An 18,280-nucleotide genomic window follows, 5' to 3' on the forward strand; every position below is an offset into this window, starting at 1 on the left:
AAAATCTCAACAAATTGCTTTCCGCTTTTCCCTTTCAACCCAGTCCCCTACAATAGCCAAGCATTATTATTTTTTCCAGTTGCACCGTTAAGGCTCACCTCTGCCTTCTGTCCTCCACGAAAGCTTATCCCATCAGAGATGCAGGACTGGAACTCTGCAATCGTGTAGTATTCCACTTCCACAGAGGGTGGCTCTGGTGGTTTGGGCAACTGAAAACCCTATGACAAATAGGAAGTTTTGTTCAATTAAGCCTTAGAAACACTGGGCTGAACAGTAGTATAAGCAAGTATTTGCCTTCTTAGATGTGTTATTCACTAAAACTCTTCCTTCTTCCTGTGCTACTTCCTAATGACAACTTCCTGATTCTCTGGAGTGGAAGCTGAAGTATTGAGATTGGCCACAAGAGAGAAAGCTTTCAAAATGTTCACTGTTCACGACACCTTCACTAGCTATTAAAACTGGGATAATCTTTACCTGAACAGTAAAACATTTAACTGACGGGCCATAAAGTGTAAGCTGCCATTCCAGTCACTGTAACAACAGCCCATTTACTCCAAGATTTTGTCCAGAAACACTCAGTTCTGGATGGCTTGTCACAACTGTAGAAAACTGCATTGCAACAGGCCCAGGATAGATTCTGCCTATTGCCAAATATACTGCTTTATTAAAATTTAATCCTAATGAATTACTGCTCTTAATATGCTGCTAGATTTTAAACAATCTGAATTCTTCAGTGATAAAACCTAACAGGCATCTGTCACAGCAAGAAACAAGGATAATATAGACCCTGGAAAGCTTTGCTCAGCTGAAGTGATACGGGAATGGGAAAGGACGTTAGGATCACAAGATTCCAGTTCCTCCCCATAACAGACCCGAAATTTCTATTCAACCCCAGCACCTGAATGTCAACACAACCTGCATTTAGACTGCATGGAGACTCCACCAGAAATAGGACACTGCTATTTACAGCCATTCTGGCAGCATACCAGACTCCTCTAAAAGCTAAGTGCCTTTACATTAAACTGTCACATTTTAGAGTTCATTTCAATTATTTTTAAGGTGATAAATAGGATAAATGGGATAAAAGTCCCTTCAAAAATTTCAGTATCAGAAGCTTTTCAGATTAGTATATTGCTTATCTACAGATAGACTAGAGGATGGTGAAGTTTCACAGCTTCTGCACTTCACTCCTTCAGGTCTTAACACAAGAACTCCAATATGTCAGCATCTCTTGAACACAGGCTAAACCTGCCACTGACACCGGATAGCAGAAGACAAAACAATCCTAAACAATTAAAGGGAGAAAGACAATTTACATACTGCATTTATTCATGTGCTCCCCCATTTCTAAGATAATCCCCATGACTACCAATCCATGTTTCATCTCACACAGCACGTGGCATTTTGCAGATAATGCAACGCTGCACCTTAGAAACCGCATCTAACAATGTTATAATTGGATGTTTCAGCACTATAAATGCTGAAACACAGCAGAAGTACAGTATAATAAAATGCCTTCAGATAATAGGATGGTTTGGATTAAATGAAGATAATTGGAAACAGCAGACGTGTTCAGGGTTTCACATGTATTATCATTGTTATTTTTAGTATGGGATTAAGTGTGGTAGTCTTGTTAAAACCAAATGTAATGCCAAAGTCTAGAAAATACTAGTATGATATTCATCTAGCTTGTTAAGAGGCATCTCAGGTGACAGAACTACAAGGCACATACTCTTTGTAAAGGGTACAGCAAAGATTCAATACTATGTATTGCCTATCTATAAATAAGTTATTAGCATGAATTTTGTGCAAAAGGATTACTGAGTGGTGCCCATCTGAAGATGACAGACCAAATCACATAAATTAGTCCAGACTTGCAGCTTTGAGGATAAAGGATCATAGGAGATGTTTCATTCCTGTAAAACACACCCTTCCATAAGATCCGAAGTCAATTAAACATATGTAACAGCGACGCCTAGCCATCTTAAAGATGGGAACAATGCAAGGAGGGGAGACATTCCCAGTTGTTAAGACAAGTCATCACTTAAAGTCAAGACAGTTCTTGCAAAAGACACCTAGAGAAACTTTAAACCTTCTGTGTTGGCCAAACAGGCTTTAATGTGCATGCACAGGACATAATAGCTTTACGACACCCTCCCTTCTTAAAATTCATCCTTTTTTCCTGTGAAAATATTCATGCCATCCAGCTGAGGGATTGGCATGAATGATTGGCATGATGCTATAGGGTCACATCAGTTTGAGTCCTACATCCTCACATGTGAAGGCTTCTGATATCTAGATCTGTACAAACGCCTCATGTCCAACACGAGCTCCTTCTCACAGTACTTATTTCAGTAGGACTGTAAGTGACTTTTTTCTAGGTTCAGACACAACAAAGCCGTAAGACATTCTCAGCTGGGAGGTGGCAGCAATTTAAGAACCGTTCTATACTTGATGAGTTAGGGCAATGATTTGAAAAACAAATCCTCCAGTTAGCATTAGGATGTCTAGGTTTGTTCAATACGTAAACAATAAAATGAATAACCATGAAAATAAAAGATGTCTCAGATACTACAACCACCACCCCAGTGCAGACGTAGGAAGTCTCATAAAGCACCCACACACCTTCCCCACTGCCACTATATACCATAAAACAATACAAACCAGACTAGATTCTCTTCGTGGGGGCGGCCTTGTTCTTAAATTTGGAGAACCTGAGTAGGAAAAAGGAAGGGAAAGTTTACTTAACTTTTTAACTACTGCTAAACACATTCCTCAGCAGCTCTCTTCTGGGACACAGTGAGAATATTAGAAATCAATACGTGCAATATTTAAGCTTCCTATCTTGTTTCACGGAGGTAACTATGAGGATATATTAGAAATACTAAGGTAATTTTGCTGTTCATCTCAGCTAAGCTACCAAATTTAAGAGGAATTCACTGCCAGAAAGTAGTGGATTGTATTTTCTGCTGGAACTGACCAGCTCCACTGGAGATTGGCCAGCAAAGAATTGGCCTAGTATCTAGCTTTCCCCCCAGCAGTAAAAATAATCCACTAAATTAATAACATTCATACTGTCCTGTATCATACTATTTCGCCATTCCCTGAACAGAATAGTATTAGCATCTGCATTTTGCAGATGAAGTAGTAAAAACATTATAGCAACTTGACTTTCTCAACCCCAGGAAAACAGAAAAACGAATGCACGAAAAGACATAGGTGGTCTTGACTTGAACAGACCATCACATTATCCACATTACTGAGGGTGGGTGGCACATTTTAGGGTGTTCAAAAGGGGGGAAAAAACAACATTGTTTCAGGAAAAGTTGTTAAGTGACTGCATATGGGCTAAGATAAACAAGTATAAGCTAGCCCTTTTAAAAAGTGCAGTCAAATTTTATCACTGTTAACAAACGACCATATCTTGGTGTCCCTGCAGATCTACAGACAAGTGCAAAGATTTGCTCAGGCAGGCACAGCTGTAAAGCCAGGACACACAGGACCTCAGCTGACCTTAAGCAATGCCAGCCCTGAAAGACAGAAAACAAGAATTCATTGCAAGCCAGTGGTAATCCAAACTACTGCCTTACTTATTTGAGCTCTTTGTGGTGCTATCCTTGCGACGGCTGGGGATCCTTGTGCCAGTTTGGAAGCCTGCTTGTCTGGGGTCATCATGGCATTACCATTAGAGTCATTGCAGAGAATGGGCAAACTGATTTCTTTCTTGGTGATATGTGATTCTGAAGTCTCATTTTCTGCTTGAGTTTCTTTGTCAGTGGATGATTTCTTGTTCAGCAGGTTACTGATCTCCATGATGTTTCCTATGATTTCCACTGGCCCAGTTAAGTTCTTTTTCCTAGACGGAAGATCATCTTTAGCCTTCTTCAGATAGGAAGCTGGGGCCCAGCCCTCTTTGCCGAGATACCTGAAGATGCAAAAGGAAATATCAAACAGCCTTCTCATGCATTTCAGGTGCAACAAAAAAGGCAAAATGATGGATAACAACATCCAAAACTGAACTTGCAGTACTCAGACTAGCTTCTACGGTCTGTATTCATGTATTACCTATTGACATCTTAGAGTCAGCTCAGTTAGTAGTGAACTGCAGACTGCTGTTACGTGGTTTATCATAAAGGAAGGAGTCTCTGGCTAAGGCACACAGTTACTCACAAGACAAAGGGCATCACCATTTTGTTTTATGCCGCATCTAGACACTGCTGGATAAACTCGGTATTCTTCCACACAGCAAAAATGCAAGCTAGTGAGAAAAATATTTTAATCCTTCCAAGCAGCAACTCAAAATGAAAGAGGGCTAAAAATAAGAGTAAAATTCATCCCAGTACAGAGACCCTACGTCTGCTCTATAAAAGGCCCTTGTGAAATCCTATCTCCTTATAATTATTATAATGAACACTTCCCCTCCTCCCATAACTCCCAGTCCAGTCTGATCAGCTTTTATGGAGAAAATGGGATTCTTAAACCACTGTAGCTTCCTCTATCACTGCAAGGTCAAGAAACAATTTGACTAGAAAAAACAGCTCTGATGGAGACTCATTTTCCTGAACAAACTAGGGGCTATTTGAAGAAATAAACTGGGAAATCTGAACAGGCACCTGAATCCAGTACGTGCTCCCAGAGCACCAGGCTGAGCTGCTTACGCTACACTTCAAACTGAAGTCATTCTTCCACAACTGGGCTTTTGGGAAGATGGTTTTTCTAACTCCTGCCATTCCTAACACCTCAGCAGGGATTTCAGATTACAATCAGACTCCAGGGAGGACCACGTGGATGAACTCTGCTTTCCCTAATGAAACCGTAACTTGCTACAGAGCGAGTCACTGAAACCCTTCTCTCTTTAATCTCTCAAGATACCCAAGGCAGGTGCTTGAACTGTAAGTAGGAAAGCAGGCACCATTAAATTCCTGGTGCTCAGGAAATCTGCAGGAAACACAAAGGTTAAAACAGTAGGACTCTAAGGCTCTTCAGTGAAAATGGAGACCCCGACAGCAGAAGAAGGAACTAGAGAAGGGGAAAAAATATCAGCAAATCATTCTCTATTGGATGTATATTTGTCACGCAAAGCATGGATTCTGGGATTCATTGTGCTATTTCTGCACCAGGGCATACCCTGGGCTCATTTTCCACATCCAAACACTCAAGAATGGCACTGGGACTTTATGGAGGGAACAGGAAAATGTAGTGTATGTTTGCTTCCTTAGGCTTCTTCATTAGTGTCTGGCTGTACAAAAGCAAGTACAATTGCTGTAGTTGCAGCAAGGAGCACAAGGGTCTTTGTGTTTGAAAGCTTGCCTTTTCGTTCTCTCCCATCTAGATCAACAAGGACACTACACAGAAATGCTGCTGTTCCCTACAGCAGCTTCCCTCTGCAACACATGAAGGCAAAGATAGGGGATTTCCTCTGTTCAGAGAGTTTAGTAATAAGGTTTTCCAAGGATTCTGGTGTTAAAAAAAAATACATCTCAATAGCTCTGAGCTTCGTTTGCAGCAGGGAGACTAACAAAAAGTAATGAAGTGGTAATGACTTGATGTGGCTTCCAACAGATACAGTATCAGTGGCTAGATGCTGTGTATCAGGAAGCAGTTTGGATCTATGCAATTCGGTCCCCTTTGAGGATTTTTGGATAAACCTCAAATCAAGTCTCAAAAAAAAAAGAAAAAAGAAAAAGAAAGACTTCCATACATGTCATATCCTCCCTTGGGGGGAGGCATCTCTCAGTACTGTTTTCAAGTCCTGAAGACTTTTCACACCACCTGGTTTTGCAGTAGATGGTCCTTTTGCAGTGCTACTGCCCAGAACTTTCTGCTGCATGTGCATCAGGGAAGTTTTTTTTTTGAAGGACTTTATAGCTTTACGTGATCTGGAGATGTTAAGATTTCAGTGAGAAAGCCACTTCGGCCAATGCACCAAGCGCTCCAATTCCAAAGGTTACTTTCAACAGAGCTTGATTGTGCAAAATCGGCAAGAAAAAAAACATTTTACATCCATCTCAGTTTGTGGGAGACTTAACATGTTTAAGATCAGAAAAGCTGCAACAGGCAGGTTCTGTACTGGCTCGTTAGTTCTCCTGCCAACTGTATGTGTTTGGATCAGCCCATATAACCCCGCTGCTTCACACACCTCTGATCTCACACAGTTCCTTGCAATGAATAGTAGCAGCATTAGCTGGGCAGTTAATAAGTCTGGGCAACATACCCTCAGTAGAGAGGCTGTTGTGAGTTATTTCTTCCTCTGAGTTTGTAAATTCAACTTGAAGTTAATGCTGAGCAGGAGCTGCCAGCAACTGCCAGCTTATTTGTGTTACTCCACAAATAAAAGATTCTTATGTAAGTCAAATAGGCTTATGTTTTTTCACCTTAGTCCTTGAACTCAGCAACTGCAAAGCTCTTTGCAAACATCACCTTAGAAGGCTACTTTCACCTATGAAACAGGGAGATCAAGAGCTAAGGTGAAGGCTGACCAGCTTTGGAGAAGCCTTGAACTAGTAATGACCTTCCTTTCATGTCCAAGAGTTGAATCACAAATATCCTTCTAAGTCTCAATCTATCCTAGATTGCTCCTAACTCTAGTGCAGCTACTACCACCCCAACTGCACCTCGTTCATCGGTCTCAGGCTCAGAACAACCAACAAAACTGAAGAAGCAGGCAAATAACAGAAGATTTGCTTAGCATATTGCTACTTATCTGGCCTGCAATAAGATTGTCTCCAGGTGAGGGTAGTGCTAGAAAGCAAGATTTAAATAAGGGGTGTTAACGTCAGCTCTCATCATAACAAAGAGTGCACAGATCCACTGAGCCCAGAGGAAGATTAAGAGGGGTCCCAGGTCAGAGCTTTAATTTCTCCCGATTTCAAATCTTCAAAAAAAAAGTCATAATGCACAAGGGGCAAAATAAAGGAAGACACCAATCTTGCCTCTAGCTTCTACGGCAATGAGATGGGAAGGCTACAGAATTAGGTGCAGTGACTTGGTTCCACAGTGATTCCAAAACCCTCCCTGTTTATATTACATGAAGGAAAAAATGGATTCAAACCATAGGAATGTTAAAAAAAAGTCAGAAGTGCCTCTGTGAGTCTGAGAGTCACATCTGCTTTCCAGCTCCAGAGCACTGGAATTACTCCAGAGGGAAGCAAACTGGGGGAGAAAAAAAAATAGAAAGAAAAAAGCAAAAAAAGAAAAAGAAGGACAGGAAATGAGGATCAGCACATGGCGAGGAATTTGGGGAAATTACATATTTAAGGTGGAACAAGCTAATGTCTTTAAGGTGGATTCCATTTGCAAGCTGCTGGGTTTGTTTTTATTTCTCAGCATTGATGTGTGTGTCCAGCCCCTGTTATCCAGCTTAGCAGACAAGGCAGCAGGATTCGGCTGAGGTATCTTCCTGCCTCCCCTCACACTCACTACAGGAGAAAGAGCTGCTTCTTTTAAGGCACTCAGTACTCAGAAAATAGAATTCCCGAGGAAGGGGAATCTTTTTCTGAGCGGTATGAAAAAGTACACATGGGGGCTTAAACCTAATAAACAGCACAATAAGTTTGAGATAGTTACTTGGGCTGCAAAGGACCAGCTTGTCATGAACAGATCGCTGCATCAACATTTCCCAAAATGTTGCTGATGGGGGAAAAAAACACAACAAAAACAAAAAATAGAAAGTTTCTAAGAGCTGCTTATTCTCCAGCCAGACAGCAGAGCAGTGCCTGGAGTGGCAGAGATGATGACAATTGACACCCAATGCAGTCATCACGCTCATATGGTGAACTAACACATTTTTCAACAAAAATGGACTGCTCAACTCAAAATCTCTCTTTAAACAAAGCCAAGGGCATGTTGTGTTCCCTGACTGACGTGGGGAGGCTGGGGCATCCACTGTCCTTCACGTGGATCAGCGTGAAGGAACCACTTACATGCACTTCTGCTGTAAAGCCTGACAAGCGCACACACACTTGTTTCTAGAAAAATGTGGTTGGTCCAAAGGAAAGTGCAAGGCAAAGGGGGAAAAAAAGGACTTCTACTTATTGTACAGCTGTTGGTATGGCAAAGGGGGGAACCTACAGTAGTAATACAGCTGCATTTCAGAAAAACAACCAGAATAAACTGAAGATGTCTTACATTGCTCCTCCCCCTGAAAACCTATGCACTGTTGATTCCTTTATCTGCAACTTTGGATTTCACTTCTGTGAATGATTAAAGGAGAAAAAAATGTGACCTGACCAAACCCAGGCATTTTGTGTTCCTCCTATCTGGAGTGCCTTCCTGACTCCACTGCTATCTTTATTAGCCTCTTCCCTCTATGGGAGCATTAGATGGAATCTGAGTACAGGACATCAAGAAAAACAAAAACATTGCTGCAGTCAGCACTTTCATAGCCCTCATTCATAGCTGATGAATCAAGCAGAATTTAAACAAAAGCAAGTTATGGCTTGGGGAAGGGAAAGGAGAAAAATCATAATTACATGCTGACTAGAAATATGACTAGCTGAGATGTCTTGCACTGCCTGAGATTAACCTGCATTTTTAAGCTACCTGTGGTATCGCGTCTTGCTTAAAAAGACACGGGGTGTCACAGCACTACCAGGTCCACACACATAAGCAATGTATATATTACAAAGGGGTAGAATCACAACAGAGCACTAAAACCTAAGTGCCGCATGGACCCAAATGGAGAAAGATCTCATTAAGTACTTCTCCTTACACCTCATATCACTCTTAGACACACCTAACCTACATTTTCCCGTAAAAATCCCTTTAAGTCATAAGTCTCTCCTCTATGACTGCTATTTCAAATACATAACAAAGGTAGATACACAATGATAACTTCACCTGCCCTTGAACCACAGTCCCTCTACTTGCTTGAATGCCTGATCTGGATAGGCAGAAGTCAGGCAAATTAGTTGATAAGTTGAATCCATCAATAAGTTTGGAAAAGGGCTACAGCCAAAGTTATCTTTTCTGTCCTGGGGAATAACACCACCTGCCCAAACAGCTCAACAGACTACAATCAGCCTTTCACTGTTGCTATAAATAGATTTAAATGGGCTGCAGAAAACCTCCTATACCAGAAGCACATTAAAATCACACACAACAGAAATCACTGTTAGGACTCTCGTTTCAACTCAGAGATGGGCTTTTAACTTGAAGGAAGAAGAAAACATCTAGAAGTTAAGGAATTTCCCCACTGGAACAGTCTACAGCTTTTGCATACACTGTAATATTTCTTTAATCAACACGGTCTTAGCCTTTTCTTTGCATTCCTTCAAGATGCAATAGGGGCGTCCTCACCCAACAAGAATTACTTACGTACTAACATTAAGCGAATGCTCAGAAAAGCTCATTGCCACAGGTTCTGCAGCAGTGTGGCTGTGCAGCTTCTTTACCTGATGTACCACCATCCTTCCAGGTTCTTTTGGATGACCTCCACGGTGACCCCTTTTTCGAACCCAATCTCATCCTTCCCCTGGCTGGCGTACGGCTGGATGGTGACATATTTCTCTTCTAGTGAAGGGAGAAAAGGCAACATCAGTCAGGGTCAGGATTAGTCCAGCTGTTTTTCTGTTCTGCTTGCTTTTAAACTGTTATGCAGTGATTACGTGGAGCCATTACAAAAGGCGGAGCCCAGCTCAGGGGCCCACTGATTATTTATGCTGACGACATGATAGATAATCAGCCCCTTGCCACTGCCCTGCTGCTGATAATCACCAAACATTTCCATGCCAATAATGACACAAAGTCCCCTGAGAGTTTCCCCCCCTCCCCAAGTTCCTCGAGCGGGTAAGAAAGAGGATTTGAAGCTGGACTTAACTCCCATACTGTAACTTGACAGAATCAACCCGGCTGCCAAATCAGCCGAGCGTCACCGCGGGAGCTCCAGCCAGTTGGCTCTTTTGAACACGCACATGGTTGCACGAAGCATTGTGTTACTGAAACCCGAGCCCTGGATCCTGAGAGGGACCGATGCTCCCCAGCTCCGAGGGGCCGGCCCAGCACGCTCGCCGCTCTCCCTGCAGCTCCAGAGCAGCATGGGGCTACAGGAACGAGCTTGAAACACCATTAAAAGAAGTGACGTGAATATAAGGGGGTTGCACTTAACAGGAGACCGTACATCATCTTGCATTCACGGGTTGTGAAATGTTTGCAAACATGCTTCTGCTAGACCTCACTCCAGAGAAGTACACAGGTGGCAGTGGTAAAGGAGGGCCAGAACCGAGACACGTACTTCAAAAGCACAGGCTAGATTTCAAGCAGGGAGGTTTGAGCCAAAAATTTAGCATCCCCATCCACCTCCAGCAGCTATCTCCTTTCCAGGCTGGGCAGAGGTGAGCTGACTTGCTGAGCACAAGCCAATGACCAGGGCAGACAGACACTTTCTCAGCATCTTCCTCCGCCCACCGAGAGTCATTTACTGCATCACCTCCATCACGCTCGAGGTCAACCTTTTCCTCCGTTAGCTTGAAAAATTACAACTGGCATTGAAAACATGAACTGCCAGCCTCGCTTTGCAGCAGCAGACGTGGAAAAAGTTACCAAACCCCTCTCCTGAACCCAGCCTACGGTGCATGTAACAGCATGAGTTTCTGTGGCTAGATCAAAGGCAGGGGAGGCAAGCAATAAAGCACACCCCAACCGGCCTTCCTAGCCCTTTCTACTGGCAGTCACAACAAGGCATGGCCACGAACAAACAGGGGGCTGTCAGTGCAGAGGAACTGGCAGGAAATTAAGCGAATGTAGAGTTCCTGATCGCTGCAGAACAAAGGAGCTATGAAAAGGTTGCAGCGGCTTGACGCAAACGCTCTTTTGGAAAGACTGAAGCAGACCCAACCATCTGTTTGGTCTTGTGGCTCAAATGCATTTTGTTGCTGGGAGAAGCACGGAAACTTAAAAAAGCCTTGCTGAGACAGAGTAAGAAATAATACCTCTGAAATGGGGAAAAAACATTGGCAGAGCATCTGGTGGCAGAAGATTCAGCAAAACTGCATCTCATAAGCCAGCTTCCTTTGATGGGTCACAGTAGATCTTTCTAATTCCGATGGAATAAAATCCGTCAAAATCTTTGCCCCCAAGAGGAAAATATTCTCTCCTGCTCCCTGTTAATGCAGCCACTTTATTACTGCTAAGGAATTTCAGCTAGTTTGTAATTAGCACCATCAAGATACCACACCTTTCCCAGAGACACGAAACCTAACTTCAAAGTCACAGGACAATTCTCCGTGCTGGGTTTCTGCTTTGCATGGTAGAGGCAGACTTATTTTTCCTCTTTTTAAAGTGACTTCTGCTAAAGGAGCTGAGAGTCCGGTTTTTACCACCTGCAAAACCCAAGCACTAAACTGAACTGTGGAAGGTCCCCGGGCACCCAGAGCTTGTCCCCAGGAGGAGAGGGATGAGAAGTTTGTGCGCACAGAGCTGCGGCACTGCCCAGCTACACATTGCTTCAGACACCTCCATTTCTAGGCCAGCAGTGCAGAGCTAAGCCACACGTTTGTTTAGTGTTGGAAGAAGGCTCTGCTTTGTCTCTCCCCCATACCAAAGCTGCTCTATCGGAGTTCACCCTTGCCACTACAGCTACAGCAGAAGTTTCTCTGTTTATCTTATTCCTCCTTCACATAAACAGCAGGCCCTGCTGCAGCTAAAGCCAGCTACTCAGCGAGCCCCAGCTCCTCTCGCTGGGCAGAGCGCTCCCACTCTCTCCAGGGATGTGACCTCCCTACTGCTGCAGAGGACAGGGGAGGTCACGACTTCAGCATTCACGCCTGGATTTGCAACACGGCTTTGTAAACTCCTGCTCCAGCACGACTTCTTGTAGCTGAGGGACGGACACAATGGTCACCCATCAACCTCACAGCATTTCTGGGTCTGATCATTCAAGGGAAATAAAAGTTTGGGGCAAAGGTCCTCCGCAAACTAGGATGCAATCACCACCTTCTGAACATTAAATCCTTTCATCCTTCACACAAGTCACCCTCTCCTGGTGAGAGGCTACCAGGGAAAAGAATAACAGACGTATGACATTACTGCTTGGCCTATTGCTCTCACCTTGCTGCCTTGCATACACCACACAACACTGCTTGTCAGGGGTACTGAGTGACTGGAGGCAGAGGCCACCTCTACAAACAAACACCAAATTGCTAAGGAAGGTGCAGCCCCATCCAAGTGTCGTGACACTGGGATGCACAGGTAAGACTTGAGGGCCCTTCTGAGCTGCAGCTTTCCAAAGATCTCCCACGAAGCAAGACAATCAAAACTGGGTTAAAATCCACTCAGAGAGAGGGTCCTACAATGTTTGTGCCTAGCAGTTCTATTTTTAAGCCTACAGATCAAAAACAGGAAGGCACCATTAAAATTTCCCCCTGCAAAGTGCTTTCACAGCAAAAAATATGGCTATTTCCAAGATTACACGCGGTTGGTTTCTTCCAGTGGTGCAGGGGATACCACAAACACACATGAGGTTTGTAACTTAAACCGTATTCTGAAGATATGGGCCCCCTCACAACCCAAGTGTAATTCTGGTTTGCTTCTCAAAGACATCCTCTAGCCAGAGGATGTTACGCCTAAACCACCGTTTGCTGGAGGGAGCTGTGGAGCTTTCAATGGATGTGTCACTTCAGAGGATTGATGTAGCATTCGACAGATCAGATTACAACTATTCACAAGTCTTTAAGAGAAGCTATTTGACACTTCATGATAGATACATGAAGTTACTGTTAAGACTTAACGCAGATAAATGGCTTCATGAGAGAATCAGCAGAGCAGCAGCCAGGGAAAAGACACTACACCGAGTTACACAGACACTTCTGAAATATGCTGGTTTTGTTCAGACACTGTGACAGGCAATGTTACAAAACACACGTCAGTGAACCATCCTAGACCTACCAACAAAGTTGTATGCCCAGATCTGCAAAGAATTCACAAGTGTTTAATTCCGATTCATCAAGTTTTGACTTAACAATTAGCAGAAAAAAAACGCAAACAAGAGTATAACTTGTATTCCCCAGCCGCAGCTTCCATTACATCAACTTCACCATTGAGGTCAAGTGGGCAGAATAAACTTTAGTACGTGCTACGAAACAGATACACCAGCTAAAAGGCTGCACTTTGGAAATAATGGGATGAGAGTCCTACCCCCTTCAGGATAGCTGAAAATGGCACAAAGATAACGCTGTTTTTAGCTTGTGACACCCAGAGATCTGTTGTTAACTCAATCAGCCAACTTAACTTGTATTTCCTTACCTCTAATTTGCAGGTCAAAGATACCTTCCCCAGCTGAACAGAAGGAGATAGCTCTATTGGAAGTTCAGCCATAATAGTAAGCCCAAACAAGGCAAGCACGAAGAAGCAAAGCCTGTTTGGCAAAGAGCTATGACACAAGTCTGTCACATTATGCATTATCCAGCTGCAACCCACTTAGCTTGGAAGGAAGGAAATAGTGTGTCATCCTTCCCCCCCAGACACAGACTACTTAAAACATGCACAACAAGGATCCCTGTGCTGTTTGGACTACCAGACCCACGCCACCCCCTTGTACAAGTGCTTAGCCCAGCCTTCCCAGATATGCTGGCAGCCCAGCCCTGAACCCACTACTTAGTGCAAAACCCACTTCCCTATCAACCTTTCTCCTTCCTTTTTTTTCCACCCCACAGAGAGGTAAGCTTCTATTTTACTTGGGTTTTACCTAAAAGCTCCTCAAGAAAGACAGTAGAGGCTTGGGGCCAAAACTAAGATGCAAATCCTGGTGGATCACTAGGAAAATTGTGTGGATAGTAAAAGACGGTTGTAGCAGCCATGTGTCAGACCACAAAACTAGAGAAAGGCTTTGTCTAGCAACCGAGATTTCCCACCAGTAAGTGTAACACAGGCTGCTAAAGCCCAGCTACGACACGTGCCCATACACAGTACAAAGCATTTGAGCTGTACATTGCCCCGCATTGCTGCTATGTACAGTGTGTGGTTTATACAGCGTGGTCCCAGACGTATGCAGCCATGCTATTTTCAGCAGACCTGGTACAAGGAAGACAGTGGTATTTGAGTGTTGTGGGTCATTCCTTCGTAAGCCAAAGACATACAATGTTTCTCAATGGCTCGTGGAAAAAAAGAAGAGAAAAAAATGTTGAAGTGTTGGCACCACAAAACCCGTGTAAAACTCCTTTCTCTGTACTAAGCCAGGCAGGTTTCAGTGCAGCTTCTCTTGGTTTTGAGAATAGAAGTTGCTTCTAAGGCTGCTGAAAGCAGTGTAAAAGCAACTCATATTAAGCAATCCAAAACCACGCTAGGACAATTCAAGAGTGCCTACATGTCTTCTCCCACTTATTTTCAGATAAACTTTAATAAAGCACAACTTTTTGCATAAATAGTGTTTATAAAGCTGCTTTTACTATAATCACATGATATACAGCAGAGCAAGATGACCTACAGGCACCTTGGCAATACTCATCAAGCAGCAAAAGGGCATTTTTGCAGCCATGGTGTAGCAGGAGTTGAAGTATTTCTTCTATCTTACCCAGCCTGTTCCTTGGCTCTGATAAAACATACTGGCTGCAGAAAAGCTAGTGATGCTAACATTTAACTTCTTATAATTTAGGAGGACTTAATGTCACTGACGTTTATTCTTGTATGATGGCAGACCAGGACAATAACGCTTCATGCTTCTTTTTGTGTGTAGGATTAGAGCATGTAGTTACAGAGCCAGCAAGCATGTCCATTCCATCACCATCCCTTTAATCAGTGTATACCCATATGGGTTGTTTCATCTGCTGTATTTTTGTCTACTGGTGAAAACAAAATCTAAAAGAATTTTTAGGCATTGGACTTGGCACTTTCTGTATCAGGTGACCCACTAAGACAAAGGAAAAAGCCCTCTCCCACAGTAAAAACCTTGAAACAGCTAAGATGAAGCCCCATCAGTTCCTGAAGAAGCCGTACTTAATAGTCTGACAGAGCAAGACACCAAACTTAACAGCCCATGAAGTTCCTTCCAATCCCATCTGTCAAACCAGGGCTTCAGATTTTACATGTGTGCTCACACACACACACACCATTAAAATTACGAGGTGTCTTGAGAAAGCAACTTGGTCCCTCCTCTGGCTGTCTGGATTTATACTTACTGTCAGGTCAAGGAAAGCAGACCTGCAGTTTTACTGCTGGAGTTGTAACGTAGAGCTTCAGTAGTGCTTTCCAAATCTTCCTTATTCAATCTTCCCAATTCCCTTGGCACTGGTTATTTCAGATTCCTCCTAGTCTATCACCAAGGTAACAGTTCCTTTCCCCAACATCTTCAAAATCTTCTATCACTGCTGCTCCTCTCTGCTAGAGCTCAGATCTGGCCTTTCAATCTCTTTTGCACAGCCACATCCTCTCTTTTGCTCCCCTCCCAGCCTTTCAGCAAACTGCTTGTGCCCAGCATCACACTGGTTCTTCAACCAGATTTCTACCAAGTGTTACACCAAATTGAATAGTCCCACGTTGAATTTCCAAGCCTTAGTGCTATCATCCTGCTTTAATACCCATTCAAGTGTTCTGCTCCCTTTACGTTTCCCACTCCTCCACATCCTTTCATCTTTTCCCACTCAGCTCCATGCTTTTCCTATGCCGCCTCCTCAACCTGAGCAGGCTCCCTCCTCCGTCATATCAAATAACCTGAAACTCTCAAATCCTTCCTAAAATAAGCTTTACCTACCCCAGCTTCCTGCCTTGCTAAGCAAGCTTAGTTTTAGCCCTTCTCTAAAAGCTTTTAAAAATACCAAACAAGTATCACTTTGCACTGTGAAAAACCTCTTGGTTGTAATAAGATGCACGCCAAATTGCCACTTGCCCAGGCTCCTTTGATGCACGAGCTCTCTTTCTCTTTGTTTAGGCTGTGAAGTATTTGGGACAGGAACCTTGCGTTTAAGCAGCTAAAATACCGTGCACGTTTCCAGCCCTGCACAATCAGCCTCATCTCTCCCAGGCAAATGGCCAGTGTTCAGAAATTTCTGCCTCCAAGATCCAAACGCCCTGCTTTGGGTACCCCTCCTTCACCTATATTTTAGAAGTTTGCTCTTTTCGGTCTCCACAAATAAGCACGCGAGTTATGTGCGGCACTTTGGGAGCCAACCAAGCACAGGAGCAATTTCCTTTGCCCAGCTGGTGTTTGTACGTGCCCCCAACTTTCTGTGACCCCGGCCTTGTTTGAAATGCTGGGGGGGGGGGGGGGGGGGGATAGAGGGGAGCCAGGCTAGAAATTAGCCAATTAACGATTTCTCAGCAAAACGCAACAGCCCCAAGCCTACGTCTTCCAAACCGCAGAAGAATTTTCTTACAAAATACTTTCCCCTCAGTCAGCAGTCTGCGCTCGCCCTCCCCCACCCCTCCGCTCCACCCCCCCTTTGTCAGACCTGCTTCTGGAAAAAGCCTCTCCGTTCCAGAAAGCCGGGCAGTAATTCAGCACCGACTTGGTTTTACTTGTCTAAATATTCAGCAGAGAGAATAACTATCCACAGTTATCAACTGCGTTCATCTGCAGACAGGAGCTCCTCGGCTTTTGTCTCTCCCCTTCTTGTCCCCCTCTTTTTTTTTTTTTAAATACCAGAAAACATCATGCCAACACAAAGAAGAACAATGATGACGTTTCTTCTAAACGGTTTTGTATTGCACATGCTCTTTCTTCAACCAGCAAGGGGTAATAAACATTTACTACTTTCCTTGGAGCACGGGCGGGGGGAAGGAGAAAGAACAATCCAAACGTGCAGCTGTGCCCATCTGATTTAGGGCTGCAAAGCCACCAGTGACAAATGGTGTCAACGGATGAAGGACAAGCAAGGAAGGAGTGAAAACAAAGGGAGAAGTCCTGCGGGCTGAGCGATGCAGGGGCTGCCGAAGCAGGCAGAGCAGATCCGGTAAGATGCAGAAAAGGGTAACAGCACACGAGCGCAGCGGCCAGGCTGGGTTACTGCTATTGAACAAGGTCTCTTTGCACAGCTGGAAAGTTGGCTGCAGAACGACCTGCCTGGGCAGGGAGATGGGGTTCGAGCATCGAGAGCAATTCAGTGGTTACACAGCTGCCTTCCCTCCCTCTGCCCCCTCTCCCCCTCCCCGTAAGTTAGGCAAGCAGTCAGAAGACCTCCAGTTTCCAAATCATAGCTTTAACTCTTTCATTGAATAGCTTGTTTCTCGTGCTAGCAGCTACTCTTAAGTAATAGGCTCATTTGGCAGAAATTCAGCCCATATGTCACTGCACTGTGGGTATGAATAAAGTTATTCCCGCATTGTACCAGCTCTAATTGAGCGCTGGGCACAAAACCAGAAAAGCAATAACTTATGTCAAATATCTGGTATATAAAACAGCATGCAAACCCCCATTTTTCCCAACCAAACACTAATAACACAAATGACTTCTCATGAAATCAGCCTGTAAACAATCCTAAGCCCTCTCCTAGGGGAAGTTTCAAGTAAATGCATTTGTAGAAACGGCATTTCACCTGGTGCAAGAGAGCACCAACGCCGTAGCGTGCAAGGTCCAACAAGGGTTGGTACTGAGGAAAACTACAAATGTTCAGGCTTCTCCTCACAACTGGTATTTGTACTAGTTGAATTTCACGATGTACAGACAAAAGTTTAGAAAACTTCCCACATTTAAAAACACTTAACATTTAAAAAAAACAAGCTCTGCAACTACACAAGAAACATAAACCAATGTAATCTCTTAGATCTGGGCACACCAGACATTTTAAAGAGAGAACTTCAGCAACAAATGTCATCTGTTTCTCTTTGTAAAAACAGACTACAGCTGTTCTCTTTGCAGATTTTTTTTCAGCTTTAATAAAGGAGCACTACCATGATATTCAATAATTTGTCTTTCATCTTACTTATTCGCAGACCCAGTAACGTTGTTCCCAAACTTCTAAATTTCAGGGTTGCTTAGCTTCTTTAAATGGCCTTGAAAATGGTGGAAATAAATTAGCCATATGTTACCCTTGATACTTCTTCCCCCATTAAGTAGTCTTTTCCAGGGAGGCAAACAGCCCTCTCTTCTGCACTCAGGCTTTCCCCATATTTTTAATACTAGGGGATGCAAATCCGGTGCCCAAGAATCCCTACAGTCTCAGGGCAATGGATACTTCTGAGCAGTCCTGAATGGCACAAGACTGGCATTTTCAGCTAGAGAGGGCATGCTCCCAGCACATAACCAGGGCACGGCAGAGGCACAGCCAGGCTGACTGCGGATGACATGCTAGACCACTAAGATCCTGCTTTTTAGAAGAAGAGAAGCAAGTGCCTGCTTTTGCAAAGCACGGGG

General features: G+C 43.7%; 1 protein-coding gene across 8 annotated transcripts in view; it reads right to left on the minus strand.

Moving 5' to 3' along the window:
- Window positions 1-18,280, minus strand: part of SH3PXD2A (SH3 and PX domains 2A) — a 251,243-nt gene that overhangs the window by 13,842 nt on the left and 219,121 nt on the right. For all 8 annotated transcript variants that reach the window (XM_083845064.1, XM_083845062.1, XM_083845063.1 and 5 more), the window contains 4 exons: window positions 9,393-9,510; window positions 3,591-3,925; window positions 2,665-2,714; window positions 99-218 (listed from right to left, as the gene is read on the minus strand). In XM_083845064.1, the coding sequence (XP_083701190.1) occupies window positions 99-218; window positions 2,665-2,714; window positions 3,591-3,925; window positions 9,393-9,510 (623 nt within the window). The remainder of the gene's footprint in view (window positions 1-98; window positions 219-2,664; window positions 2,715-3,590; window positions 3,926-9,392; window positions 9,511-18,280) is intronic.

This window comes from Anser anser (assembly GCF_964211835.1).
Source record: "Anser anser genome assembly, chromosome: 7".
In the NCBI taxonomy this organism is placed as follows: domain Eukaryota; kingdom Metazoa; phylum Chordata; class Aves; order Anseriformes; family Anatidae; genus Anser; species Anser anser.